This window comes from Hippopotamus amphibius, chromosome 10, assembly GCF_030028045.1.
Source record: "Hippopotamus amphibius kiboko isolate mHipAmp2 chromosome 10, mHipAmp2.hap2, whole genome shotgun sequence".
In the NCBI taxonomy this organism is placed as follows: Eukaryota; Metazoa; Chordata; class Mammalia; order Artiodactyla; family Hippopotamidae; genus Hippopotamus; species Hippopotamus amphibius.
Window position 1 is genome coordinate 5,177,121 of NC_080195.1, and position 27,036 is coordinate 5,204,156.

The following is a 27,036-nucleotide window of genomic DNA, read 5'->3' on the forward strand; positions in this document are numbered from 1 at the left end:
TAAACCTAGAGTTTTACTGAATATGTATTAAAGTCATGGTGTGAGGCTGAATATCACGCGTCCTAACAACAGACGGTGAACACCAAGCTTACATTTATCACGCTAGAAAGGCGGGTACTTTTCTGTGTAGAAAATATAAAATGGTTTTTATATTCAAAAAAAGGTATACTTTATCACCGATTTATGATAGTTACATAACAAAGTATTTATTTTTCTGAATATTTTATTTTTGTGGCTTGTAAAAATTTATATACTTAAAAATTATTTTTCTCATTCTAAATAAATATCCATGTTAAAATCCAATTTTGTATTCGTAAACTTGTGTCTTCCTTAAGCTGCTCTCCACTGCACCAGCTGATGAAGCTCTATGCTCCACAGAACCTGTTTCCACCCCTCCTAGATGAAACCAGATTCCACCTGGTTACTCAAGCCTGGAACTGGGGAGGCATTCTTCACCCTCCCTCCCCTCCTTATCACCAAGGTCAAGTAACTCTGTAGATCACACATTCTAGCTATCTCCTGCAAGAGTCACCTCTTTGCTTATTTTTCTCCATTTTTATTTGCCTCTGCAATAAATTAATCCCAGTGCCCCACCCAGACCGCAAGGGTCATGACCTCAGTGCCTCTATCCGCTCTCTCTTTATCTCTGACACCAGCATGAAGTGGTGTATGGAACGCTGGATACCTATTTGTTGAATCAATATTTCTTTGTAAAAACTTTTCAATATAGGAGGTCCAGCTAACTTCGTCTAATCTTACTTCCCCTCCCCCAAGAAAACCACTGTCATCAGTAGTTTTTAGACATTTGCATCTAGAAACTTATCGTTTTAATTACAGAAATGGGATAATAGTGCACGTATTATCCAGCAACTTGCTTTTTTCACGTAACGAGCTCATGTATGATGATACATTTGGGTCTACTTGTTTTTTTTTTAACTGTTGCATAGCATTTCATGTGTCATCTTCGCCCTATTCAGGTAACCACTCTGCTACTGACTGTTCATTTAAGTAGATTTATTGATTCAAAGGTATCTGTCCATTTGATCTGCCTGAGACGATTCCTGGAGTCCAGATCCACTTTACACTTTACAATGGTCCCGCCCATTTGCCCCCCACCCCCAATCTTAGCACACTGTTCTGCACTAGGTGGGAAAGATGTAATAACCTCAGGGCACCAAAGGATAACTTGACAATTTCTTTTAATTAAGGTGCCATTAAGACAGACATTTCCAATCAATGCCTGATTAAATTAATATTGCTATATTTTAATTAAATTATATATTGCTAACAACAGGCAGTTCAATCCAGGAAGTAACGTATTTACACATATCACAACACGGACTGACTTCATGTGTACGGGCTGTAATGTTAACACGGAACCAGCTTTCTCTCTTTATACATTTTCCTAATTGTAGAGATGCCAGGTCTCGATTAGCTTAAGGAAGCGTGAGCAGCACTGGCTGGGCACACTATCCACACCCATGGCTTTTTCCCTCCAAAAAGAAGCTCGTTCCCACAGGGCTTTACTTTCCGCAGAAAGAGGTGCCCGGTGAAAATCTTTCCACTGCGTAACGCTTCCCGTTGGCAATGTAGCTGTCCAAATAATTGTTCCTTGAGCAGTCTCCATGCACCTGGACTTGTCCCTCAAGGGGCAATCATGTTACACGACGTCAACCATGTAGAAATAGTCAAATCAAGTAGCCAGCGTCCTGGCCCTGATTAGAATCTTCCACTAACATGCCTTCCTGCATAAAGCTACACCACAGGCGTGCATTCAGGGGAAAAAAAAATTTTTTTTGTTTTTCACGTAAAGCATTCAGCACTCTTTTGACGTGCAACTATCCCTGGAAAGGATGACGCAGTAAACCACACTCACTATAGCCAAGGGGCAGTAGAAGGATTCAGGAGGCCTCGGGATCTGTTTCTACATCAATCCACAGCTGCCCTGACTTGCCAGGTTTGGGGGAAGCTCAGAGAAGGCTGCCAGTGCTTTATTCCTCGCGTTTACGCACGCACCTTCGAGAGCTACACACAAAAATGAGGCTCATCATAAACGGTCAGAGAGCAGCTGAAGAGAGAGCCAGGCCGGGGGAAGTGAAGCGAGAGCGAGCTTGGTCAGGCCTGATCAAACAAACGGCGTGTGAACAGCCCTGAAAAAGGGCGTCCAGCTCTGCGTAACCTTCGCAGTGATGGGAAGGCAGGCGCCTGCTTCGGAAACACGCCAGCGGGCGAGGGAAGGGCGGGAAAGGGGGCGCCGCGCCCCGGGCGGGGAGGAGAGGAAGAAGCCGGGGAGGCGGCGGCGGCGGGGGAGCCACCTGGAGACGGTGGGCCCGGCGCGACCACCCAGGGCGGCGGCCCTGGCAGCGCTTGTCGCACCGCCGCGCCTGCTCCGACCGTGTCCTGCCGGCGCTCCCACAGCAGGCCTGACACACCCCGTGGGCCGCACCAGGCCCCTCAGCCGGGAAGCCAAGGTCTGCGGCAGCTGCGGGGCACCGCGCGTCACCTGGGCGCCCCACGGAAGGGGATGTCGCGGCTTCGGGGCGCGTCCCGGGGGCCAGGGGCCCTCAGGTGTGCAAGCAGGAGGCGAGGCGCTCCCTCGAGCCAACCTGTGCCCAGAGCCGGACCGACGGGCACGCGGCCGCCGGGGCCCCTCCTCGGCCCGCACCTCACCACGCCCCGCTCCGCCCGCCAGCCGCTGCCTCCCTTTCTCCTCAGGAGCCGGAGCCAGGTTTGAAGCATGCGCAGAGGCCACAGCCGGGCCGTCCGCGCGGCGGGGCGGCCGTTGCGCCTCAACCGTCCGCGGCACTCGACCAGTCAGCAGGCGAGTTCTTGCCTCGGAGCCACGCCCCCGCCGGGGGGACTATGGTAACGGGCCACCAGTCAGGAGGCGCGTTGTTGGCGCGGAGCCCCGCCCCCGGCAGGGGCGCAGGGAGACGCGCGGGGGTCATGGGGCGGGAGCGGTCCTGAGCGGCCGAGCCCCCGAGGGCCGCGGCGTCCCCGTGCCCCGCGGCCGGGATCAGCGCGCCGGACGCCTCGCTCGCCCGCCCGCCCACCCTCGGGCGGAGGCCGGGCCGGGCGCGGGCAGGGCGTCTCAGGTGCGGCGGGCGGCGCGGCGAGGCGAGGGGGCGGCGGCGCCGGGGCGCGGCCCGGCCCGGTGATTGGCCGCCGACCGAGGGCCCGGCGGGGCGGGCGAGAGAGCCGGCGGCGCCCGGGGCGCGAGGAGCCGGGAGGATGCTGCTGTCCCTGGTGCTCCACATGCACTCCATGCGCTGCGTGCTGCCGGCCGCCGTGCTCCTGGGCACCGCGCCCACCTACGTGCTGGTCTGGGGCGCCTGGCGGCTGCTCTCGGCCTTCCTGCCTGCGCGCTTCTACCGGGCGGTGGACGACCGGCTCTACTGCGTCTACCAGAGCACGGTGCTCTTCTTCTTCGAGAACTACACCGGCGTGCAGGTGAGGCCCGGCCCGCCCCCCGCGCCCGCCCCACGCCCGCGCGGTCGCAGGCGCGTGTCCCCGCTGCCGCCCACGCGGCGTCCCCGGCTGGGCTGGCCTCGTCCCTCCCTGCCGTGCGGAGCCGGCCCCGCCGCACGTGCCGCGACCCCATCCTCCCGCCGGGGGCGAGGTTCCGCGCTCTCACGTGCGGGGACCCGAGCTCGCTCAGGCAGCCCGTCCTCCGCCGGCCAGGGGGCTCGCCCGCCCCCGCCTCCCCCTCTCTCGTGAGTACCCGTCACGGGGCTTGGCCAGGCAGGTGCAGACGGGCGTGTAAGTAGGGCGAGCGGTTGACCAGTTTCTGGCGTTTGGTCTGAGAAGGTGGGAGTGTTGGAACTCAGAAAGTGCGCTTTTAAAAACCGGAGACCTTCTCCTGAAACAGAGGGATGTGCCGCTTTGGACAAGAAGTACAACTTTGTTCTGCATCCTTCCCCAAGTGTGAGAGCCGGGCGAGGAAATTAATACGTTCGTTCCTGTAGAAGCTTTACCGGAGATAAAATGCTTGCCAACTTTGACTAGGCTTAAATGTGTGTCTGCTTGCTTTCTTTCTTCCTGTTACTTTCTTTCAATGTAGAGATTGGATTCGTAGATTAAATTGTAAGACAAGCAAAAGTAGAAGGCCCTCTTTATTTAATTATTGAAGTCTTACACAAAAATAACAATTGAGAATTTTCCTTTTGTTCCCCAGTTTGGGAAAAAACAACTTAATTTTTGGTTTTTCTCATATTCAGTTAGACCTCTTCGTTTTTTGGTGAGGATGGGTTGGAGTGATGGGATGGCCTTATTGTGTCTTCTTGTCATCGTCCCCCCCCCCCCCCCCCCCCCGTCCCCAGCAGCTGCTTTCACCCTCTTGTCTACCAGCTACTGTTTTGCATTTGCAGTTGCAATGCTGTTGATCTCTGATGACTGAGTTTGCCCCAGTTGGAGATTTGGGGGAAGGGAACTGGAAGCCAGGGCCTCTGCTTAAATCAGTATCTGTAAGTGTTTCCTAGAAAAGAGAGAAAGGAAGATCACTTTTCCAGACGCTGGTTTCCTAATAATTGACTTTTACACTGGGCCACATTTAAACTTTTCACTAATTCAAACCAGTCATTTCCCCACTCTGTTCTTACTTAGCCACATTTGTTTAAATGTGTGGTTTTGTCATGATAAGTATTTAATTTCACATCATATGACAGCTAGCCTGGGCTAGGATGCAGACTCAGAATATATGACAAAGTCATTTACCCTTAGAAAAAGAATTCCACCTATGGCAGGTTTTAACATTTTAGTTAAAAGCATATAACATGTCCCATACAATATAACATATACCATTGAAGTCATTTGTGTTTAGCAAGTTTTTTAATTTAAAAAACATCTGTAAAATTTCACAGTGTTTCTGAAATTGTCTATTTTACCTTATATGTGTTCAGTGTTGACCTCCAATTTATTGTTTGAATTCTCAGCACATGGTTTTTAAAAAGTGTAATCTGATGATGATCAGTGGGCCCTCAGTTCTAGGATTCCTAACAGACTTCGTCAAGGGACCCGCATAAAATAAAATTTTGAATTGTACTTGTGGGCCATCAGACATCCTTTTATAAAAACAGCAGAAATCAACACAACATTGTAAAGCAGTTATACCCCAATAAAGATCTGGACAAAAAAAAAAAAAAAACATGAAGAACCAGCATCCAGGGATAATCTTCTAAATGTCAGAATTTGTTTTTCTTTGTTTATGAAAAATTTTTTTTATTTTGCCCTTTCCCCTCCTTCTACTGGAATACACCAAAAATTGATCATTGATGTTTGCAGGCCGGAATATCTAGTGATGTGCAGCATGCCTCCTCCCTGAAACCCTCTAGGTATTTTAGTCACCATTTTCTTCCAGCTTAAATCAGCGCTTTAAGGTATATTTTACACTAATGACTGTCTGCTCATTCCCAATGACTGTCTGCTCATTCCCACGTCCCCAAATGCTGACATGATACATTATAACAGTCAAATGTGAAGTTTGATATAAAATAAATTTAGTTTTTCTGCTAACCTACTTTAAGTAACACTAGAAGCAAGACATAGAATTTAAGTCTAAGATTTTGAGGTTTATATAATGTGTTCAGTTAGAATATGCAGCTTCCCTAATAGTTCATACATTCACTTGAAAGATTTCAGGTTCCTCAGAAGCCCTCAAGGCCTTCATGTCTAGAGGCCATGTGTAACTAGTGGTTTCTTTTGTAGCACTGTGTCCCCCAAAATAGTCCTAAACTCTTAACGAGTTCAATTTGTATTCTGTATCTTGTTGTAAAAGCAGCGAAACTATTGTATTTGAATGAGACATGTTTATCTAGAATCAGAGAAGGAACCTTAAAGGTCCAGCCCCTTTTTAATCACATATGGATTCTTTCTGCATTTCTGCTGAAATGTTGCCCAGATTCTTCTCAAATATCAGTAGTTCTAAGTAGAATATAAATTGTTGCTTGTATCCTTAATTTTTTTCCCCTCTACCTGTTTATCTTCCATGTGAAGACCTTTAAAGAAGGCCTTGGATTCCTTCCTTCAGTTTAACTGGGAGTCACAGAGCCAGGCAGGTCTGGATGTGCTCCTGCATTTGCTTGAGTAGAACGACACAAACCTTTGAGAGAGGGAATTAAACATTGCTCAGTCTAAATATGACTCCAGACAATTTAAGTCTGGCCAGGGAATACACTTGTGAGAAAATCTTACAGAAATGTAATTAGAACCTTGTTTCTATACAGTCTATAAATATAACTCCTGGACTGTGGGCAAAACAGTTATTTTAGGTTGCATCCACATGAGATTTTAAAAAATACCTTATTTTTCTGTTGTAAGTCACAGGTGCAATAAAATATTCAAACACTGCAAAGATATTTTGAGAGTTAAAGTTCCCCTTACCTACTCACACCTTTCCCAGGCCTGCAGCAGTTTGGTGTGTAACTGGATTTCTGCCAAGAGCTTTTAAATAGATGTATGAATTGTGGGAAGACTCCTTGTCCATTAAGTTAACTTCTTAGATGGGCTTTATAGTAGCACTAAATATACCATACCCTGTGGGGACACGTCTTTGCTGTTATGATGGAAAGCGAAAGAAGGTATGATTCTCTATACACAATTTACTTTCCCTCTTTCATACACTTGTCTAGTTTTGTAGAACTGAGTACACTGAGAGTTGGCTCTTAAATGGAATTATAAGTTAATTTTTCCTTTAATATTTCCTCATTTTGCTCTGGTTTCTTAGCAGAGGTTAATATTAATAGACAATCCAAAACTAAGTAGTGACTTCCCAGGACCCACTTTTTATTCATTCATCTGATATTGGAGTGTGCCCCGAATTCCAGGGTCTGTGCTGGATTCTGTGGGATGGAGTGAAGAAAAACATGGAGAAGGCCCCTGTCCTTATGAAGCACACATCCTAGTGGGACACAAAAAAGCAACCAGAAAATTAAAATGTAGCTGTACTCTGTGACTTTGTTAACCAGTGGGTGGAGGTTGGGGGTTTGGGGAGACTTCCCCGAGCAAGTGACATATGCATTGAGCTCTGAAAAGGGCCAGTTTGGGAAGTATTGTCATAATCTAGATGAGAGATGATGGTCAGAGTAGTGGGAAGAGTGGGCATGGAAAGAATGGAAAGAATCCCAGGAGTATTTTAAGGTAGCTGATGGGGTTTGGTAATCGGATACAGGGTGGAAAGGAGAGGATGGCGTGAGCAACAAACCTAGCATCTAGTGAGCGCTGAGTGTGTGCCAGGTACTCTTTGTGAGTCATGTCATCCTTACCAGATAGGCATCGTTCTTCCCAAGTTACAGATGAGAGAACTAAGGCACACGGAGAGCACATCAGTAGTGGTCAAGCCAGGATTTAGTCCAAGGCAGTCTAGCTTCAGGGTCCATTTTCCAGAGATGCTTTGCTAGGTGGTATGGTTATATTGGTTGAGATAAGAGCCCTGCTCTCAGGGTATTCATACTAGGAGAAACACTGGCGAACAGGTACAGCAGAGGCTAATACTGAAAGTGGAGTGCCTGTGTTTATTAGCTTTGTGACACAAAGAAATGTGACTGCTGGATTATTCGGGAAGGCTGTATCAGTTGTTAGGAACCACTGTGAGTTTTTACTTCAAGCACGAGTAAGCAGGTGTGTTTAGGGAAAAGAGGTTCTCAATGGCTAAGTGAATAAAAATGAAGACTCCTAAGCGTGGCATTCAAGGCTGTCTAAATTCTGCCTTGGCCAGCTTTTTCCATTCATTGCCGTCCCTGTAGTCCAACTGCTGCTTCCTCCCGTGCCCCCCCCCCCCCCCAATTATCAGTGCATTCTCGAGAACATGCTCAAGTCCTTTGGACTGCTCTTCTCCGTGTACTTTCTTCCAACACGGGCAGCTTTTCCTCATCTGTCATGATCTCACCCCATCTCAGTGTCAGGATCACTTACTTGTAACATTAACATCACATAAGCATACGTTAATGTATATGTTGTCCCTTTTACAAGATTGTAGCCCCTCGGAGGTGGCAGCAAAGGGGAGCGCAACTTGACATGATCGTTCCCTTGTAGTAAAAGGGCAGAGCGCTCAGCAGGGGACACTGGTCTGTGTTTGTGTGGAAATGTGGATGAATCTCACGTGTAAGGCATGGATGGGGGCTCTTGAGAGCCCCTACTAGTTGACAACTTTTGATCTAACAGAGTCAACAGGTGGAGTGAGTCAATTTGCTTTCTTTACTTAATAGATGAAAGAAGAAACATGCACTCTGCCCACAGAAGGAAGACTGGGAATAAGGTCAGAGACCTGCTAAAAGAGAGAATTCTGGAACAGCCAGTAATACAGAGAAACCTTTGTTTGCTTGGCAATAAAAACCTGTACTTCTTGCAGTTTTTAAAGATAAGCAGTTCTGTAAGGTTTGTTTCCTCTGCTTCTTTGCATGAACTAGCAATGAAAACCCCAAATAAGCAAGTGTTGCATGGGGATTTAGAGGGCTGTGTATGTGTGTGTAAGTGACATTTGGAAGCAGAAGGAAATGAGGGGGTTGCTACCTGGAAAGGGGAGTCATGTTAAGTGAGAACCACATGCGAGGTGCCGGCCTTTCCATTGATAAAATAGTCTCTCATCTCAGCCCACAATGTAGCAGTTAGAAAGAGGTCAGTTTGTTTTTTTTCTTAAACTGAATGTGTAATGAGGTGTTACAAAATAAAATGAGCGAAGAGCTGAGGAAATATAGGTGTACTACAACTGAATACAAGTGGTTGCTTAACTGGGGGCAGGCGGGCGAATGTAAGGCGGTGACTCAGATGTGATGTAGTGAATGCCAGCTCTTTGTGTGCTTACATGGTGCTTTGCTCCCGTTCTTAATTTGTATATATTTCTGTAGGAAAGTATTTTATGTCTGTTTTCAATTTTTTCTCAGTAGTTTCTTAATCTCCTTGTGGTTAATGTTCAAAGTGAAAAACTTACATAAGCTTCTGATACATGGGAAGCCTTCTCATTTAACATTTTTTATTTGGAATTTTTGCAGATAATAATTTTGTTACAGTCAAAAGATTTTTAGATCTTGGCTGAGAAACCTGGGGATACTTCCTAGGTCTTTGCCCATTCTCTGTCAGCCTGAATAAATCAGCTTTTCAACTCAATATTCTCATTCTTAAATGGAATAGTTACTGTCATGTTATTGTGAAGACTGAGATAATATGTGAAGCTGCTGAGCTCAATGATGGTGCATCGCAGATCCTCAGGAAAAACACACTCTGTAAATAAGGACAGCGTGAGAGACAGGTGACAGATGTGTTGTGTACAAGGAGCTTTGTGATTTGTAAGGTTCCATTTAAATGTTGCATAATCATTATTTCTGTATACTGAGTATTAGACAAGTGACTGTTTATATTTTAACCTTGCTTCAGAAGGGCATCATACTTTTCCTATTCATGGAAATGTTTCAGATTGGGCAGAAAAAGACCATACTTTTGTGTGTATTATGGTAGAAATCTTGTACTTGATCTTGAAATATTTTGTTGGCACAGAAATACATTTAAAAATTCATTTCAGATAATTATAAACATCATAGAGTATGAATTACATATGCAAACTTATTTATGCTGAAATTCGTTATAACTGCATTTCTACATAATCAGGGACCATTTTTTAAGGAAGATAAACTAGATAGATGTTTCTCTTATCCACTCATCATTCAACACAGTTCTGAGGAAACAATTTCACTTTACTGGATGATAATAGTAACAGTTAACATTTGGGGGATGGTTACTGTGGTCCAGGAATGGGGTGAAGTAGTTCACATGGTCTCATTTATTTCACCACAACCTGTGGGAGCAGTTACTATCATCACACTCATCTTAAAAGTAAAAAAAATAGGTGTGGAGGGGTTAGGTACTTCTGCTCAAGTTCATATAGTTAATCAGGTGGTGGGCTAGGATTCAAATCCAAGTCTTAACTGAATTATTTCTGCCTGTGTCCTTAGTGACTATTACATTGCAGCATAAAGGAGGTAAAACTTTCTGTCGCTGGGCTTGCAAATTAAATTGACAAAAGCCAAGTTAACAGGAGAAGAGGCATACAAATTTCATTGATGTCAATATTTTTAAAATATTTTAATATTTTACATGTTAACCTTTTTACTGGGGCCTCACAGAAAAGAAGTAAAAACTAGAAGAGGCAGTTAGACTCAGCCCAGGGGGTATATATCATTGTAACAAAGGGCAATAAACTGTGGAGATAACTAGATAGAGGAAAGGTGGTCTTGGGCTCCTGGGGCTGGTGAATCATGGGAAGGTCGCTAGGAAACATATGGTAGATAAGGACTGTGTATAAGGTTTGCTGACTCATCTGGGCGCGGTCTCTGATCTTCCTGGTCCTCTAGGAAGGAACACCTTTATGAGTGGAGTTGAATGTCACCTTTACAAAGGGAAGTTTAGGTCTCCTTTTGGCGGAAAGGGGGAGGGCAGAGAGCTCAGTTGCCTGAAGCTTGAAAGGATCCTCCTGTCAAAGTGGCATGTCATGGGGTGGCATATCCTGATTCCCTTCTGCAGCATCATCTGTATCTAAGGACAGTGAGGGAAGGTTTTTCAAAATATCACATTTTGCTTTGCATGCTGAAAGTCAGTGAATGTTACTGAGATAAATGGAGAGTTTTTTTTTTTTATTTGAAGGGAAAGAATGCTGTACTTTGTGCCCCCATGGCATCGTTGGTTAGATGGTCCATTGTGCTAGACATGGGATTACTTTAGATTCCATTTTACCACCTCTTTTCAGGATACAAAAGAGAGAGTCTTCAAGTAGTTTACAAATCATGGGAGCAAATTAAAAACAAGGTGAAGGTGAGAGCCAGGCGAGAGGGCGGTGTCTACATCTAAATCCAAGTCTTCTGAAAGCCGTTTGTGCAAGATAAACAAGCTTGTTTGACTCAAGCAGAATTATAACCAGTGTGTCAGTTGCAATGAATATAATCATTCAAAGAGCGTTTTCATTGTTTCTGCATTAATAAAACAGAGAGAGAACATTGTTATTTTTCTCTAGAGGGACTTTACATGAGTTTTTTAAAAACGGAGGAACCCCAGGTTGAACAATGAAGATGATCTAAAATTGCTTACGAGAATTAGGAAGAGCTGTGCCTGCCAGAAAAGCGATGGTGACTTGAAATACAGGTACTCGTACTAGAAGACTCACAGAATGTTGCCTTTAAGAAGTCACTGATAACCAGCCGGTTTGCAAGGCAGAAATAGAGACACAGATGCAGAGAACAAACGTATGGACACCACGTGGGGAAAGCGGGGAGGGCTGGGGGGAATGAATTGGGAGATTGAGATTGCCATATATGCATTACTAATAAGAAAAAGATACCAAATTGTACACCCTAAATATATGCAGTTTATTGTATGTCAATTACATCTCAATGAAAGTTCTAAAAAAAAAAAAAGTCACTGGTGCATTTTAAGTATTTGTTTATTCCCCACCTCCTTACTTTGGAAAATACAAGTGCAGCATGTTGATTCAGTGGACATCTGTTGAAAAGCATCTGGGTGCTGGACTCTGGGAAGAACAAGGATGAAGTCCCTGCCACTGAGGAGTTTGTGGGCCTTGAGGAGGGTGTAATGTGAGTTGGAAATAAGGATGCACTGCCTGACCAGGTTTGTTGTGATGCAAAAGGCGGGGAGATTAGTGTGATACAAAAGGGGTCTGGGTTATTAGATGGCAGTGAGGAGGTAAATAAATGGCACGGAAAAGCTGATCTCCGATGACTACAGTGAGAGGGTGCAGGTGGCTTTTAGATAATCAGTCATTTCATAACTTATATGTATGGGTATTTTGTAAGTTATTAATTTTTTAAATTTGGAAAATGCTCCAGTTATTAATCATATACTTGTTAGTAAGACAGTAGTAACTGTCCTATTAAGTATTTTGAGAATCTGCACTCTTGAAACTTTCACTTCTCCTCCATGTTAGTAAATTTAAAAACAAATAACCTTTTCACTTCCATGAACAGAAAAAATTTGATAATTTTAAGTTGGAGTGAAATGCTTTTTCTTTGAAGCCTGGGAAATAAATTAAGTGAAGGACCTTAGAAATTGCATATATTTGGTACATAAACATTGTAATCAGGCATTCCTTTCTTTGGCTAATCAACATTAATTTGGAGTTCTTAATAATTTGTGTCTATTGCAGTAAGATTTGCAGTTCGTCATTTCACTTACTTTGCTTTTAGACTTTTAAATTTTTTAATATGAGGGCTAGTCTTTGTAACTTTTTATTTCTGTTGAATTCCAAACAAGTTATAGTGACAAATAAAAAAAAATACTAACGAGGCAATCAATCCAAGTATCTACTCTGAGATCCTAAATTATGTTATGTCGGAAGCTTACCATCTTCTTTTGCATCTCAATTGGAGATAGCTTTTATTCTTTAAAAGTATGAACTATGTATTTAGTATTTTCCTTCGATGGCTGTGAATTAAGATTTTTGTTCCTTCCACATTTCGCCCATCTGTTTTGCCCACCAGAATTCATTACTTATCTTACTTTCTTTTAAACACTGGGCATGTTTAACTTTGTTATTGAGATAATCAAACTAAATATTGAAAATGTCAATTGTTTTTGAAGCCATTTAGGGATGGGGAAAATGAGTGAGTCTTACAGGGATTGCAGAGATGGCCTTCCTGCCGAGCTTTTCGGTTCGTGTTTGTGTCTATAAACAAAAGTAGAAAACTGTGGCGTTTCCAGGCCAGTGTGGTATGTAGTATGTGGACTAAGCCCAAATAGTGCAGTGGTGCCGTTAACTGATCATGGGTCACTGAACAAGGCAACTTGGCTGTTCTGTGCCTCAGCCTGCTAAAGTGTAGAATCAGAGAGCTGAACTGTATAGTGGCCAAACGCTGCTCTAGTGCCAATGCGTGTGTTGTTTATATTCACTGTTGGGAATTGTATGTCATGACATTAGATGATGGTGCTTATTTTTGTGGTTTCCTTTTCACCTTGCCATGCTTGCTTTATTTATTTGTTTGTTTGTTTTAAAGTGGGATATATTTGGTTTTATAGGAGATAAAGTTTGTAACGCTGTTTCTCTATATGATCGATACTGTAGTCCTGTGAAAGATGCCCATTATTTAAACTTTTAATTTATTTTTGACAAATAAAAAATTATACATATTTAAGGTGTTCAATGTGATATTTTGGTACAGGTATGCATCATGAAATGAAGCTCAGAGCAAGAAAGGGGAAGTGGAGTCTCTTGGGTGTTTCGAGCACTGCCTTCAGCCTCAGGGCAGGCAGGTCTCCAAAGAGTGGTATTCAGCTTGAATCAGTTAAACCTCAGCCTTTCATTGTGAATGTCCTATCTTATCCAGGGAGGTCAAGCCAGAAGTACTGTGTTGTGTAGCTGCAGTGCGTTAAACCCAGTGCATCCTACCCAATGGTGTTGAAGCAATTCTGGCTCGTTGATAAGAAGGGAGATTGCTCACAAACCAGGACTCCACTTTATAACCCTGCATAGATCAAGTTATTGATTTTGGTATTTTGTTTTGGCATTGATATGCTTTCTTAATAAAAAATTATTGAGCAAAGATTTAAACACATATTACCTGCATAGCAGTGTTTAGTTTTCTGAGGAAGATATAAGAAATCTCAGTCTGAGTCCTTGGTTTCTAGAACTTTGTCATCTAGTTCTTTTCATCTACAGAGAGGTTGGCTTAATGTCCTTTTCTTTGTCCTATTGTTAAGATGTTAATGAGTAGTGTGTGATCAAAAGGTCATCTCTGTGACTGTCTAAAAAGATCGATCTGTAGCTAATTCATAATCTTGAATCATCCATGATGACAAGATACAGAAACAAAAAAGCCCTGAATAAAAAAATATCACTGTTAGGAGTCATTTCCTTTTTCTGTCTTTAAAAATATACTCCCAATTTCTTTAAATAATTCATTATGAAATATGTTAGATGTAGAAAACTACACAGAGACTCATATGAGGAGCACCTGTGTACCCACCACCCAGTGCAAGACAAGAGACGTGACTGCTAGAATGGAAGCTGACTATGTACCCCCACCCCGTCTGCAGCTTCCCCCTCCTAGAGAGCACTGATCCTGAGCTCCCGCTGTTCTGTAGGGAGATATAAAGAGTCCTAATCGGGAGGCCGAGTCGCCCCATTACTTACAGAACACAGTTTTAATCTCTAGCTTGGTATTCCGAAGACTTCTTACATTCTAGTTCACCTGTCCCTCTGGTCCACCTGCGCCAGCTCACCAACTCTGGGTGCAGCCTGTGTTTGCCCGTGATCCCGCCAGGTGCACCCTTGCTGGCCTCAGACACTGCCACTTCCATGCCTTTGTGTCTCTCTCCATGAACATTCCTCCCTTCATCCCCTCTGCTGAAATCACACCTCATGAATGCTGCTACTGCCTGCAGTGGACGGTTCTTTAAATAGACCGTACTCTCAAAATATTTGCATTACATCTCATCACAATTATCGTCTGCACGCCTGTCTCTTCCACTGCACTGGAGGCTCTTTGAAGTACGCTGTACCGTGTGAGCAGCGTTTCAGGTGTTCTGAGCAGTCAGTAGAAGTTCAGGAGGATACTGATCATTGTTTTCCCTTGTGACCATTGACCCCCCACCGCCCTCAACCGCTTTATGGACAGGAGCTGCTGACGGCCTCTGAGGCTCCTAGGAGAAGTCTGATAGCTGTTAATCGTGCATGGGGATATTCACGACATCACGTATTTGTCAGTCTTTCGACACTGTCATATTTTATATGTTACTCTAGTACATGTTTTAAAATATCAAAGTAATGTTTCTCTTTCTTTTATCTTTTAGATATTGCTATATGGAGATTTGCCAAAAAATAAAGAAAATATAATATATTTAGCAAATCATCAAAGCACAGGTTTGTATTTTATTTGCATGAAACAGGTTTCTCTACACACAGTAGAGACATAATTCAAAGTAGTGTTCTGTTGATAGATTTAAACGGATTTGTTCTTGTTAAAACATGAATTTTCAATGCAGATATTATATGTGACCTTATATTTTTATGATTTTACTTTTTTTGGAAAGTCAGGCATGTGAAAGCTATAAATTTTCCTTTTCCCTCTGCTGGGTGTATATAAGCTATTTTCTTTCCTTTTTTTTCTCTTTCTTTGAATATCTCTTTAAATAATCTCTGTATTCTTCCTTTTTTTGTTTTTGGAAGTGGAGTTTGTGGATCATAGTGTATAAACATTTTTTTTTTGATAAGCTGCAGAAAGGTTGTAATGATATTTGTGTACTCACTCGTTTCCTAAACACAGTATTAATTTCTAATGTCTGCCGTTGCTTTTGCTTCTTCAGATGTTTTGGTTTAACTATAGCTTGCTCTTCTCACAAAGGAATCACGGAAAACTCTGGTCTCCAATATAGCTCAGTATATACTTTAAATTAGGTCAGGGTACTTTTAAAAAACCTTTTTATATTGAAGTAGTTATAGATTCACAAGGATTTGCAAAAAGAGTATGTAGAGTCCATTGACCCCTTTGCAAAGTTTCTCCCAGTGATGGTGTCTTGTATAACTGTTCTACAGTAACCAAACTAAGAAAGTAACAGTGGCTAAGGTACTTTTTGTTCTCCAAATAATTCAGTCCAAAAAAATCCCACTTCATATTTTCTCAAAGCTGTAACTGCTTTTGGTGCACACTTCCTAAATTCCATTTTTATTACTTTAAAAAACGTAGTGCCCAGAAGTTCAAAGCTAAAAACAAGCTGATGAGTGGTAATACCTGATTGGAAAATCGCGAATGCCTGGGACTGTCCTCTTGTCTTCCTCCTGCCAGCACTGTTTCTTCATGGTTACTTTTATTACTGCCTGTACCTTTGGGAAGGTACAGAAGTTGAAATGTGTCTTTCTCAACTTATCTTGCTAATGATCACACTCAGTCTTCTAGGTCAAGAGTTGATGCTGCAAAGGGTGGGTAGGAATTTGATGTATCTGTATTTCCCAAACTTTATTACTGTGCCTGCTGTGACTGATTTAATTACATTTGACTTTCTAACTCTGGCCTATAAAGCAGCCTGACTTCCTCCTCTATTTTGACTGTTTCTCCAATCATATCGGGCTTTTTACTACTAACGCAGCCTTGCTATTCCTGTCCTGTTGCTGATGGCCTATGTCTACCAGGGTTCCGATATCCAGATAAAAAGGATTTGTGGGTCTAGGGCAGGGAGTGGCTCATGTACCCCAATGTCCTTTATATTTAGCCCCTGGGTAATTTCATTGAGAGTTTTCTTTTTGTTTAAAGGATTCTCTCTTAGAATTCCTGTTCAGGTTCCCTACCCACTTTTCTTTTTTCCAGGTTTCAATGGAAATAGTGTTCTAGTAGCAGAGCTTTGGTATGAGTACTCTCTGAACATTCCTGGAGGTGGGAGGAGTAGTAATAATAAGGATGATACAAAACCTATAGCCACTGCTGTTATTTGTGTGCTTACTGTATGTTGGCCTTTATATCCATTACTTCAGAGTGAGGACTTCTGGGAGAACTTTGGAAGAACACAGATTTTTCAAAATTCTTCTGTGTTTGGACCTGAAAGGGTAAAATGGGAAGTGTGAGCTCCGTAGTCAGCCCACTGCTGACGTGAAAACCTTGTGTCTCATCACAGAGAACCAGCCCGCATCCCCGTCCTCTCACCTGACCTCTGAGGGCCTGGACTTTCTGGTACCGGCCTCGCACCAGTCTGTCATTAGGAGTTGAGAAGACTACTTTTTGAATGCTTTAAGAAATCTGTAATTTAGGAATATAACTAGATAGTGATTTTAAATTACTTTGGAATTGCGGGCTTCATTTAGAATATGATGGAGGACACATAGCCTTTTCCCAAAGAAATGGGCACATAAAAATTTGCCTAGAGTTTGAGGTTCCAGAGGCTCCTAAAACTTATCCAGGGATGTGGGTCGTTGGCCTGTTGTGTCTAGGTACCGTTTTTAAAACCCTTTTGAGATATTAAAAACCACAACCGAGTAATCTGAAAATGTCCATAGCAGAAAGAGCATTTCAAGGACTGCTGTTCAGCTTAGGCCTGCTCACTCACCCTCTAGGAGGCCTGCCAGGATACAAGAGTCTTTTCTTGGCCTGGCATACTAAAGAATTGGCATTTTAATTTGTCCCTCTGTCCGCTGTTTTCACTTGATGTGCCCTTGCTGTCTCTGAATTCTTAGTCTCTTCACTTATTTCCCTCCAGAGTCAGCGAGGCTGCAGCAGCCATTATTGCTTCCTTGGCCTCCTTAACTCTCTGCTTTGGAACTCAGTACCTTGTTAATCTCACGAAGGGTTCCCTTTTCTTGGTTTAGGTGACATTTTTATTGACGAACAACACGTGTGGTGAGGCCTGGGCTGTGGCGTCAGACCCGTGTTCATAGGCTGTTCTGCAATAGGCTGCGTGACTGTGGGCAAATAACGTAGCCTCTCTGAACCTTATTGGTCAGGTGTGAGTCATGTCTGCTGGTCAAGGCGTTTAGGCAGTTTCCATAGGCTCGCTCGGGCAGCGAATGGTAGGAGTGAGGATGGCGATGGTGACGGCTAATCCCTAGGGCATGTCCCATCCATGTTAGGCAAGTGCTCCTGTGTAGCGTCTCCTTCAGCCAACACTGTGCCCTTAGGCGTTGGGAGCTGCTGTTACCTGATGAGCACAGATGAGAAAAGCTGTGTTCTACTCGTGCTGCCTGTCCTCACTGCCCTCCCCTCCTCTCTTCCAAGTTACTGGGAACAAGGGCACTGCTTGGGCTGGATCACCAGGGAAGAGTTCTTACCCTGCCACATTTCTTGATCTCGTAAGTCATTCATGCCAGAACACAAAATGTAAATAGCTGTCATGAAGGTAATACATTAGCCTCTCAGCTGTCAGTAACTCAGCTGTATTATAGTGTCTCCTATCTGAAACCTAGTTGAGAATTTTAAAAAAGTAAAAAAAAGGTAATTGAGTAGCAAAAAGTGATGACACAACTACTTAAGTTAGTTCTTAAAACTTTTCCACAAAATATTGCAGAAGTCTAAGGGTATAGCCAGGACAATTCATTACAACATGATATACTTTGTAAATTTTACACTTTCTCTTAAAAGTTATTGGAAGTTGTATCCTAAGCCATGATGCAGCCATGTGTGTTTTAATATAAAAATGTATTCTCAAATTCTTCCACATTTTAAAAAATGATTGTTCCAGGAAAAGATACCAAGTCTTGTTTTTTGGCCTTGTACCCCAAATATGTTCCAGAATGTACTGTAGCCTGGAAACCATACACTAAGTTCTCAGAATTTATTCTGAGTCTGTTTACTTTTACATTAGGTACAGTTATAACAAGCTTGGTTATTCACTTTCCAAGACGTGGTTAGAAAGAAATGATTTGAATTACAGGGAAGGGGAGAGGAAGAGGGCTTCTGTAGGAAGTTACACGCTTTATTTAGGGAGAAGTGCTAATTGCTAGTTCCATAGGGCAGGTGTCGCTGATGGATAGACACCACTGCTGAGGATCCTGCACTACAGGGGAGATCTTTGCATCCCTCTATTTAAAGTAGACATTATAGATGTAATCATCGTACCTCTTAAATCGTCAAGAGAGAGTTAACTTATGAATGATTTAAAAAAAAAGATTTAAGAGATTTATAATAATTGATAAAACGTTTTCCCAAAAGGATAATTTTTAACATTTAAATTGGCTAAATCTTCTTTAGGATATTCTGTCTAGTATGGTGCATTGCCTAAAGAATTTCACACAGCTAAAAGTTAGTCTCCCTGTAATCCTGTGGAAAACTGTCCCTTTTGGTTGAAACTTTATTGTAACTCCTTTATTTTCTTGGCTTTTATTTCCTACAGGTTTGTTGTTTTTGTGGGTTTTCTTTTAAACATTTTCCTCCTCGAATTTGCTCTTCTGTTCTAATTTCCCTGGCCCTGAATACGCTTGTGATCCTATGACTGAGTCCTTTCACAGACTCTTATCCATTTTTTTCCCAAGTATCCCATCTTCCACGTCATCTGTAGATACCAGAAAGGTCTCCCTGACTTTTCATTTTTATCATTTTCATTCTTATGAAGAAATAGGGTAGTTTGCAGCCATTTATTTTCAAATCTAGATCTCTGGTCCTCAAGACCTTTACCATTTGCTTTCTTAACTTCATTTTATTTCCTCTTAATCTCTTTAAACCATCTCTTCTGTTTGCCATCTTCTGCACCGTTTGCTACTCTGTTTCTTTGCTTTGTCAGGGAAGGGCTGCTCCCAAGGAAGGGCTGGTCCCTCTGTTCGAAATTTGTTCTGCTTGGAAGATCAATTAACAGCTTACTTCTTCAGGCTTTTTGGGTTTGCTGTTATCAACTCACTCTTGCCTTCTTATCTTTGTTTTGTTTTGTTTTTGACCTTTTAGTAATAACATATCTATGTAATTAGAGTTATAAGCAGCCTGGCTACATGTCCTTTGATTATGTAAAGAACACGTATGTGCCCAGCATAGCTGTAAGCTTCGAGAGATCTTTGTTTTGAATTCCATTATAACCTGTTACTGTGTCCTAAAAGTCATTGGTCAAGATAAAAATGTCCTTGCCTTTTGTTGCACGTATTGGTATATACAGAATATTTACTTTAGCCATTTTTTGCTTATAATTTCTTCATGTTTTCTAGACTTTAAGAATTAGAGGAGCTTATTTTATTCTTTGTTCATACTGCTTTTGGATTACTTTGATGGTTTGTGACTTTTGCATTTTATCCCTGAAATAAGCAGCTTTTCAAGAAAAGTAAAAACAAAAACCAACAAAAAACAAATCTAAAACAACCCACAGAATTTTTTTTTCAAATGTCTGGTGTTGTTTTAAAGTAATTTAAAAATTCTAACCCTAATATTTTCAAAGCGTATCCTCATAGTCTTGTGAAGAGGCTTTTTCTGTTTCTGAGAAGGGAGTGCTGGGGTCATGCAGGGTCACATGTGCACTAACGGGCTCTGTCTTTGCAGTCGACTGGATCATTGCTGATATCTTGGCCATCAGGCAGGACGCTCTCGGACACGTGCGCTATGTGCTCAAAGATGGGCTCAAATGGCTTCCATTGTATGGGTGTTATTTTTCTCAGGTAAAGTGCCTAGCATGAGTGTCAGTACATAATAAATATTCAACATATGTTATCTTATAAAAGTCCTTTAAAATTACATAATAACCATCAGGTCATGAAACTATATAGCAGGCTCTTTAATATTCAGAAGGGAATTACTAGCATTTTTCTCTTCCTTTTCTGAATAAAATTATTTGACATATAATTTTCTAAATATTAAGAATGAAATTTGTGTGGAAGACGTGCTTGTTAATAAGGCTTTAATAATTGATTAAAGAAGAGAGGCTAAAGTACGGTGAGCTGTGAAAATAATGTAATTCTGAAAGTCTTCCCCTGGACAAAAGAGATGGGTACCACCGACCCGAGCTGCCCGCCAGTCCTGTGGTCAGCGTTCCTGTGGTGTTGCAGGTCAGCGTGCTTACTGCCTGTCTCCTCTTTCGTTTTTTACTTACTTTCTTTTAAAAGAAAATAAAATTCATATATATTTCAATGAAGAGTATTTTAAACTACTGGGTGCATGTATAAATGGGAAAAGATTAATAAGTGGTGGACTTTATACTAGGAAGTGAAATTTTCTTTTGTTTAAAAAATTGTTTAAGAATTTTTCCTTTTTTTGTTTAAAAAACTTTTTTACAGTTGTTATGAAGCAGAAATAATGCTACTCAAGAAGTTATTTACAAGCAAAATATGAAGAAACAGATACTCCAGTTTTGTAATTCTAATTATTGTATTTATAAAGTATTACGTATTTTATATGTGTAGAAAAATACCTATGAACGTACAGATGTTCAGAAAACTAAACAGTTCCAAACTGCCAGCTTGTGAGCATTGTAACGTGTAGTTTAACTTTAGAATTCAGAACAGAGATCTCTTTGCTCCCTCGTCCCAACCGACGCAGGTGTTTTGGGAACCGTACTGATGTGTTAAATTTAAAAAAATAAAAGGGACAATGGAAAGTTTTTGCTCATTTAAGCCCCATGAGTGTAACTAGAGATGTGTGTGACAGCTGAGGTTGACCTCCACTCTGTACTCTCTCCTCCACCCTACTTCCATTTCTGGCTGTCTTTATTATAATGCTTACCAATTCTCTATATCACACGTGTATGTATTTTGCGTGGTCTTCACTTCTATAGCTTCCATATACCTAGGAAAGAACTCAGATGTTTTCTAATTAAAATAGACTTTAATAAGCAAATTAAATGACTGGGAGGAAATAGTATGTGAAGAATAGACAATGTCATTGAAAGCTTGGGGAGCTTCACATTGCAATATGTGCATTCTGTGGCTTGATTCTAAAGAGTTAGTGAAGAATGAGTTGATTTTCATTGGTCCCTTCAGTTTGGGTAGATGGTGACGTACGTTCTGCAGAGCACTTTGAGCTGCTTCTCTGTGCTCAGGCAGGCCCTTTCATGTGTGGGAGGAATCATGACCAGAATCTAAGGCCACCGTTTTTCTCTTTATCCTGTCCCCTCTTTGCTTCTCTTTATTTCCTTTTACTCGTATTCTTGTTTAAGACAAAATCAAATTCAGCCAGTCGGTTAATTTTACAGATGAGTTCAAATTGGCATAGAGGAGTCCCAAAAAATAGCTGACCTGTTGCAAAGTTTCAATGAAGTGCACTTAGGAGCTTTAATTAACATTACCTTAATTTTTATGAAGGTACCTGTATTAGGCTGCTAGGGCTCTCATAATAAAATATCACACTATGTGGCTCAAACAACGGAAGTTTGTTTGCTCACAGTTCTGGAGGCTGGAAGTCCAAATCAAGGGATCAGCGCAGTTGGTTTGTCTTGAGGCCTCTCTCTTTGGCTTGTAGACGGCTGCCTTCTCCGTGTCTCTCCTTTGCATGCACTTGTCTCTGTCCCAGTCTCCTTATAGGGCACCATTCCTGTTGGCTCAGGGCCCACTCTTATGACCTCATTTAACCTAATTATTTTCCCAAAAGCCCCATCTCCAAATGTAGTCACATTGGGAGGTTAGGGCTTCAACATAAGAATTGGGGAGTTTAGAGGGGTGGGGTAGGGAGGATGGGAAGGAGTTGCGGGAGGGAGGGGATGTGGAGATTTATGTATAAATAGAGCTGATTCACCTTGTTGTACAGCAGAAACTGGCACAACAGTGAAAAGCAATTATGTTCCAATAAAGAGCTTAAAAAAAAAAGAATTGGGGGAGGAGACACAATTCAGTCAGTAACAGTGCTGCATGAATATGCGTAGCAGGGTCTGTTTCCAGAATCTCAGAAGATCGTGTTCATTGAAATTTTAAGGAGATTTTTTAGTTATTCCATAACAAGGCAGTGGAGAAATTGAGAGCTAAGAGCCATCTGACTGAATTTTTGACTTTAAAAAATGTATTTTTAAGAAAGAAAGCATTTTTAACTGCCAACAAAACTAAATGTTCATGTATTTTCCAGTAAAATGTCACACAGTTTTATTTGAATTGTGTTGAAAACATAGGAGAATTTTCAGCTAATGTTCTCTAGCTGATATTTGAATGTATTAAGTATATGCGTAATTTAATTCCTAAAATGTAATTTTATTCTTCACTCTTTGGGAATAAAGTTAACCCTTTTGATGACTGGCCACTGGGTATTTTAATCATAAATACTTTTCTCCCCTCGTGTTTTTTCTGTCCCAGCATGGAGGGATCTATGTAAAGAGAAGTGCCAAATTCAATGAAAAGGAAATGAGGAAAAAGCTGCAGAGCTACAGCAACGCAAGAACTCCAGTAAGACTATGCTCATTTTTATTACTTTTCTAATCAACTCTCATTTTTTAATTTAAGAATTAAATTAGCATTTAAGAATTGTTTTGAAAATATATTATCCCATGTGTAAGAAAGAATTCAGAGTTTTGGAGACAACAAAAACCCTCTGAATATAGATAAGCAGTTATTTTTGGCCATCAGTCAGAAAAATTGCTGCAGGCAAGTAGATCCTTTGCTGGTGGTTGTCAATATTGACCTTAAAGAGGACTAACAAGAATATTTGGTGTCTTTAGTCTATAAATAGAAAACAGACCTGCGCTTGTAACCTTACACTTCAGCCACTTAAGAGCTCCTCTTCTTTAGTGTCAGATGGAGTTTTAGAAGAACAGTTGTTTTGTCAGTTTAAATTTGGATTTCTTGTATCTATTGAGTTATTTGAAAAGTCAGAAAAATGTGAATATCGACAAATGAAGAATCATTCAGTGCAAGTTGCTCCCCCCAAAAGAAGTCTCGATAGTCTCTTTGAAGAATGCTGACCGCTGCTCTGGGGCTTTGCCTGGCTCCCTGCGAGGACAGAGCACCATCACAGCAGGGGCTGCCTGAGCTCTGCTCCCCAGTGCCTTGCGTGGCTTTCTGTCCTGGTGCTCAGACACTTAGCTCACAGTTACCAGTCCTTTTCTTTTTTCATCCCCTCTCTCCTTTCCTCCCCTTTCGCCCTCTCTCTCCACCTTCACTTCGTCTCTTCTTGCTCATGGTGTCTTCTTCCCTTGTGTGCTGGGTGACCTTTGTTTGCTCTTGATGGTGTCTGGAAGATTAAGTGCAGAAGTCAGCTGAAGCATAAGACGGCAGTGCCTGCCCCCAGAGAGCACTGGTATTTGTTTTAGTGGGGGCCCTCGAGGCTCCCCTCGTCCGGGCCCACCCAAACCACGTTCAGAGCTCGAGGCTAACCGGACCACCAGGCAGTGCACCCGCGGTGGCGAGTCCACGTGAGAGCTGGGCTGCCTGCTTTACTTTCACACTGGGAGCGTAGCCTTTGGTGGTCCCTTCACTTCCGGTTCACTCTTACTGTTTCTAACAGAAGGTCTGTGGCCTTAGATTTTTGTTCCCCTCACCTTTTGAATCTGTTAGAACAAAAGTCTTTTCTGGGCTTACTTCTGCTTTCCTGTGTTTGCTTTAAGTTTGGTCTCACCATCTTGTCAGCTCTTGGATGCTTATAAGATGATGTTATATTCAGCTTTTTACGTTGTTTTCAGTAGGAAATTCAGTTCAAATAACCTAGTCTTGGGCTCCCAGGGAACATTTCTGTTTGTCAAGGGCAAGAGTCTAGTGTTTTGATGTTCACGCAGTGGTGCTGAGTAATAGATGCACAGGCTTGTGAGGGCTCTCACTTCAGGTCACTGTGGGTCCAAGCCGGTTTCTTAGAATCTCGCTGGTCGCTTCATCTTTTAGTATTTAAGGCTGTGAAACAGATACTTTTTTCTCAGAGTCTTCTTTATGCTCTTTTGTTTCTGAACGTTAATCACATAATTGACAAGGTGGAATATATTTATCAACTTCCATATGGCTTAGTATTCCTCACAGAAGTCTATGATTAATCATTAAATCAACTCTTATTATTCACTGTATTATTTGAGAGTGCAGAATTTTGTTTCCAACAATATATCTGAATTATAAATTACTAAGAAATACATCTCAATAAATATTGCTGAGACAAATGTGAGGCAGCCTGGTAGATAAGATATTGGCTCTGAAATCAGATTTGAGTTGAAATTCCAGATCTGCCGTTTAAACTTTGCTACTTTGCACATCACCTAACTTCTCTAAGCTCCTCATATGGTGAATTTGTTAATAATTACTTAATTTGGTAGGTGGGATTAAATAACATGTTTGAAAATTATGCTTGTTGTATTATTTTCCTATTGCTGCTGTAACAAAGTTTTGTACCACAAACTTACTGGCTTAAAATAACAGAAATATTGGATGTAACAGCAAAAGCCCAGGTAACAAAAACAAAGATAAACAAATGGGCCTGCATCAAACTAAAAAGTTTCTGCACAGCAAAGGAAATAACAAAATGAAACGGTAGCCTACAGAATGGGAGAGCATATTTGCAGACCACATATCCTATCCAATTGGGTGTTAATTTCCAAAAACTCGTGCCACTCACTAGTGAAAAAATGAATAACTGAATTGAAAATAGGCAAGAAATTTGATAAGACATTTCTCCAAAGAAGACATACAAATGGCCAGCAGGTACATGGAAGGTGCTAAGCATCACTTATCATCAGGGATATGCCAGTCAAAACCAGGGAGCTGTCTCCTCACACCTGTCAGGATGGCTGTTAGCAAAAAGTCAGAAGGTAAAAGTGTTTGTAAGGGTATAGAAAAGTTAGCCGATATTGTTGGAAATATAAGAATTCCACAATGGTACAGCCATTATGGAAAATAGAATGGAGGTACCTCAGAAGATTAAAAATAGAGCTACCCTATGATCCAGCAGTTCCACTCCTGGGTGTATAGCCAAAAAATGAAATTGCTGTCTTAAAGAGATACCTGCATCCCCATGCTCTTTCACAGCAGCCGAGATGTGGAAACAACCTAAGTGTCCTTTGACAGATCAGTGGATAAAGAAAATCCCCCCCCCCCCCCCCCACACACAGTGGAATCTTTTCAGCCTTAAAAAAGAAGGAAAATCCTGTCATTTGCAACAACATGGATGAACCTGGAGGGCATTATGCTAGTGAAATAAGCCAGATACAGAAAGCCGAATACTGCATGGTCTCACATGTGGAATCTAAAAAAGCTGAACTCATAGAACCAGGGGGCAGAATGACAGTTCCCAGGGCTAGGATTTGGGGGATGTGGGGAGATATGGTCAAAGGGTACAAACATTCAGTTATAAGATGAATACATTCTGGAGACATAATGTACAGTATGGTGACTATACTTAATATATTATGTACTTGAAATTTGCTAAAGGAGTAGATTTTCAGTGTTCTTACCATTAAAAAAAAATAACGGTAACTGTGTGAGGTGATAGATATATAAGTTAATTTGATTGTGGTAATCATTTCACAGTGCACATGTATATTAAAACATCACGTTGTACACCTTAAATATGTATGATTTTTGTCAATCATACCTCAATAAAGCCAGAAAAAATAATAACACTAATTTATTATCTAGATCATTCTGGAGGCCAGCAGTTCACAATGGGTCTCACTGGACTAAAATCAAGTGCACTGAGGTCCTTTTTGGAGATTCCGAGGGAGAATCCACTTTCTTGCCTTTTCCGCTTTGGAGATTGCCTGCCTTCCTAGCTTATGACTTCTTTCTGTCTTCAAAGCCAGCAAGGGCTGGTCTGGTCTCTTGTGCTGGCCATCTCCTAGGTTCCGACTCTTTTACCTCCCTTTTTCCTATTTAAGAACCTTATGATTACATTGGGCCCACCTGACAGTCTGAGATAATCTCCGTACCCTGAGGTCTTAAATCCCCCTCGCCATAACCTGACACACCCACAGGTTCTGAGATTAGGTCTGAACGTTTGGGGGAGGGCCGTTGCTCTGCCAGCAGCACTCGTGTATGCATTTGTGTGACTGTATCCTTGTTTTCTGATCGTACGCAGAGCACTTCACTCTTTGAGGAAAGAGCTGGGTGCTTTGTACCCTCCACATTTTTGTATTCTTGCCTCCATTAATGTATAGTGGGGTTTTTAATGAATTGAATGTTTCTGATTATAATTGTAGAAAACTTTTTAAAGAAGTTGTGCTGTGCTAGATTGGATTAATTTGGGGCGCAGAAGGCAGAGAGGAACTATCTTATTTATATTCTGTGCAGCTTGATATGAAATAGCTTTTTATTTAAAGAGAAAGCAAGTAATTTAAGATGTCTAGCTAATCAAAATTTATTACATTCTGAGATATTATTTCTATATAAATGTGCCTGCTTTGGAACTGTTTAGTAAACTAATAGGATTTTTAAAAACCCGAGGGAAAGGAAACTTAATGTTTTAAGAGCCTGCCACACAGGGCTTGACATTTTCACATATTTCCTATAATGCTCACAGTAACCCTGAGTCTTCATTTGGGAGTGAGAAACTGAGGTTCAGTTAAAAAGTTAAATTAACTTTTCCAAACCATAGAGAAAAGGCTGTTTTTAATAAGAAATAACCAGTTCAATAGTTGGTTGCAATTTAAACTCTTAAATAGCTCTTTTCTTTTTGAATAGACTGTTATTGTGGAATAGCCTGCTAATTTTCCATTAGATGTGAAGTTTGTGTGTTTAAAATGGTATAGCACATC

General features: G+C 41.7%; 1 protein-coding gene across 3 annotated transcripts in view; it reads left to right on the plus strand.

Moving 5' to 3' along the window:
- The first annotated feature begins 2,918 nt into the window (after positions 1–2,918).
- Positions 2,919–27,036, plus strand: part of AGPAT5 (1-acylglycerol-3-phosphate O-acyltransferase 5) — a 49,819-nt gene continuing 25,701 nt past the window's right edge. For all 3 annotated transcript variants that reach the window (XR_009047710.1, XR_009047709.1, XM_057696958.1), the window contains exons 1-4: positions 2,919–3,450; positions 14,785–14,854; positions 19,935–20,050; positions 22,667–22,756. Coding sequence is in view for 1 of the 3 variants with exons in the window: in XM_057696958.1 (XP_057552941.1) it covers positions 3,232–3,450; positions 14,785–14,854; positions 19,935–20,050; positions 22,667–22,756 (495 nt within the window). In the remaining 2 variants the exon portion in view is untranslated. The remainder of the gene's footprint in view (positions 3,451–14,784; positions 14,855–19,934; positions 20,051–22,666; positions 22,757–27,036) is intronic.